Source organism: Elephantulus edwardii, unplaced genomic scaffold (assembly GCF_000299155.1).
Source record: "Elephantulus edwardii isolate Elephantulus edwardi_28Jun2011 unplaced genomic scaffold, EleEdw1.0 scaffold00044, whole genome shotgun sequence".
Classification (NCBI taxonomy): domain Eukaryota; kingdom Metazoa; phylum Chordata; class Mammalia; order Macroscelidea; family Macroscelididae; genus Elephantulus; species Elephantulus edwardii.
Genome location: NW_006399794.1, coordinates 11,634,525 through 11,636,589, shown reverse-complemented (window position 1 = coordinate 11,636,589; position 2,065 = coordinate 11,634,525). Strand labels below are relative to the sequence as shown.

The 2,065-nt window shown below is 38.9% G+C and overlaps 1 protein-coding gene across 1 annotated transcript; it reads right to left on the bottom strand.

Annotated features, from left to right (window-relative positions):
• Positions 1–831: 831 nt before the first annotated feature.
• Positions 832–1,797, bottom strand: LOC102861845 (olfactory receptor 51G1-like). The gene has a single exon (XM_006885517.1). The coding sequence runs from the start codon at positions 1,795–1,797 to the stop codon at positions 832–834; it is 966 nt and encodes a 321-aa protein (XP_006885579.1).
• Positions 1,798–2,065: the final 268 nt, after the last annotated feature.

Genomic DNA, 2,065 nt, shown 5'->3' with positions numbered 1-2,065 from the left:
GCCCATCCTTCTCCCACAGAGCAGCTAATGGATTCGAACCTCATGCTCTCTGGATTGCAGTGCAGGCTCTTGCCAATAGGCCACTTGTTTTCTTATCTTTTTTTTAAAATTTTATTTCATTATTTTTTGTGTGTACCATCAAAACAGATCTGACAGATACAGGAGGAGATTGTTCCTCCTTCTCCAGCAGAGAATCTGGTGGATTTGAACTTGTTTTCTTATTTTTGTAGATATGTTTTTAGTGAGAACTCTCATAAAAAGTCATTCTAATAGAGATCATCACTAATTGGGGAGTGAATAAACACGTGTGAAATGCTGTTGTAAAAGGATTTTAACATATAACACATTTTTATAATTAAAAATATAAACATTTTAGTAAAGTTATATAAAACAAAATTTTAAAATTTAAAGAGAAGACTAATTTAAAATTTTATTTATTTTTTATATTGGGAATACATATGAAAATTAATTTAAAATAGACCTTTTTTGAAAAAATAAAGATAGATCATAGGTAATATTACCTAGGAGAATGAAAAGCAATATATTCTTCTGGATTTTCTCAAATAATAATAGTTACTGTTTATTCAGAATTTGATATACCTCAGATACTTTATTAAGAAATGTCCATAGTTTATTTCATTTCATCTACAAAATGTCCACATGACAAAAATGTAATAATTTTCATCCATGAATAGAGAAGCAGGTAACTATTCCTAAGTCACACAGTCAGTATGTACCCTTTTCTGTTGTGTGCAGTTATTTTTCTTTACCATAGCTTTGTTGAAATGAAAATTTTAAAGGTTTTATGATCAAACATGGCATTGTTTTAACCTAATCCTGGTGAAAACACCTAAGTGTCTTCACAAACTCGAACTTTTTAACAATGCGTTGTCTTATCTGTTTGGTCTTGATGCTGTAGACAATGGGATTCATGAGAGGCGGTACCAGGAGATACACATAAGACATGAGGAGATGTACAATACGAGGCAGATGCTCACCAAAGCGATGCACAAGAGACAAGCCAATCATAGGAATGTAGAAGAGGAGTACAGCGCAGATGTGGGACACACAGGTGTTGAGGGCTCTGAGCCGCTCCTGGCGGGAGGCTATGCTCAATACAGTGCGTAGGATGAGGGCGTAAGAGAGAAAGATGAGGAGCGAGTCCACGCCCACCGTGCATGCTACAACAAAGAGTCCATAGATGTGGTTGACGATAATGCTAGAGCAGGCCAGTTTCATGATCTCCAGATGCAGACAATAAGCATGTGCCAGTACATGGGAGCGGCAGTAATGGAAGCGTTTGAGGAGGAATGGCAGGGGGAGGATGAGGAGGGCACTTCTAAGCACTGAAGTTAATCCCATCTTGATAATGCGTGAAGATGTTAAGATGGTGGAATAACGTAGCGGATTGCAGATGGCTACATAACGGTCAATGGACATGGACAACAAAACTGAAGATTCCACCAGAGACAAAGTATGAATGAAGAAGAGCTGAGTGAAGCAGGCAGGGATGCCAATTTCCCGGGCATCAAACCAGAAGATTCCCAGGACAGTGGGCAGGGTGGAAAGGCAAAGGCCCAAATCTGTGAGGGCCAGCATAGCTAAGAAATAGTACATAGGCTCATGGAGGGTGGCGTCAGTGCGGATGACATGGAGGATGGTAAGGTTCCCTATAATCACTGTCAAATAGATGGAGCAGAAGGGAATAGAGATCCAGCCGTGGAGATCTTCCAGACCTTGGAATCCTGTCAGGAAGAAAGTGGCTTTTTCGAGGCTGCTGTTAAAAGTGATTGCCATGGTTTCACAATCTCAGTTTCACCCATCTGCAATAACAAATGAAATTCCTTAAGAAGGTTAAGACGGAATTGCTAATTACTTAAATGTCTCAGGACAACTGAGCCAGGAAGGTTCTGTGGATAAAATGGAAAAAATTGGGAGACTTAATCTACAAGCCTTTTCCTAGAGTGTATAGGAAAGAGTCAGTTATAAGAGATTTCGATAACCCATGAATGTTATGAGATTTATCCTAATGAAGGGAGTTTTACCAGTGTTACCCTCTCAGTCT

Bases quoted from the DNA above. Each gene is read 5' to 3' on its own strand.
- LOC102861845 (XM_006885517.1), bottom strand. From the start codon at position 1,797: ATGGCAATCACTTTTAACAGCAGCCTCGAAAAAGCCACTTTCTTCCTG.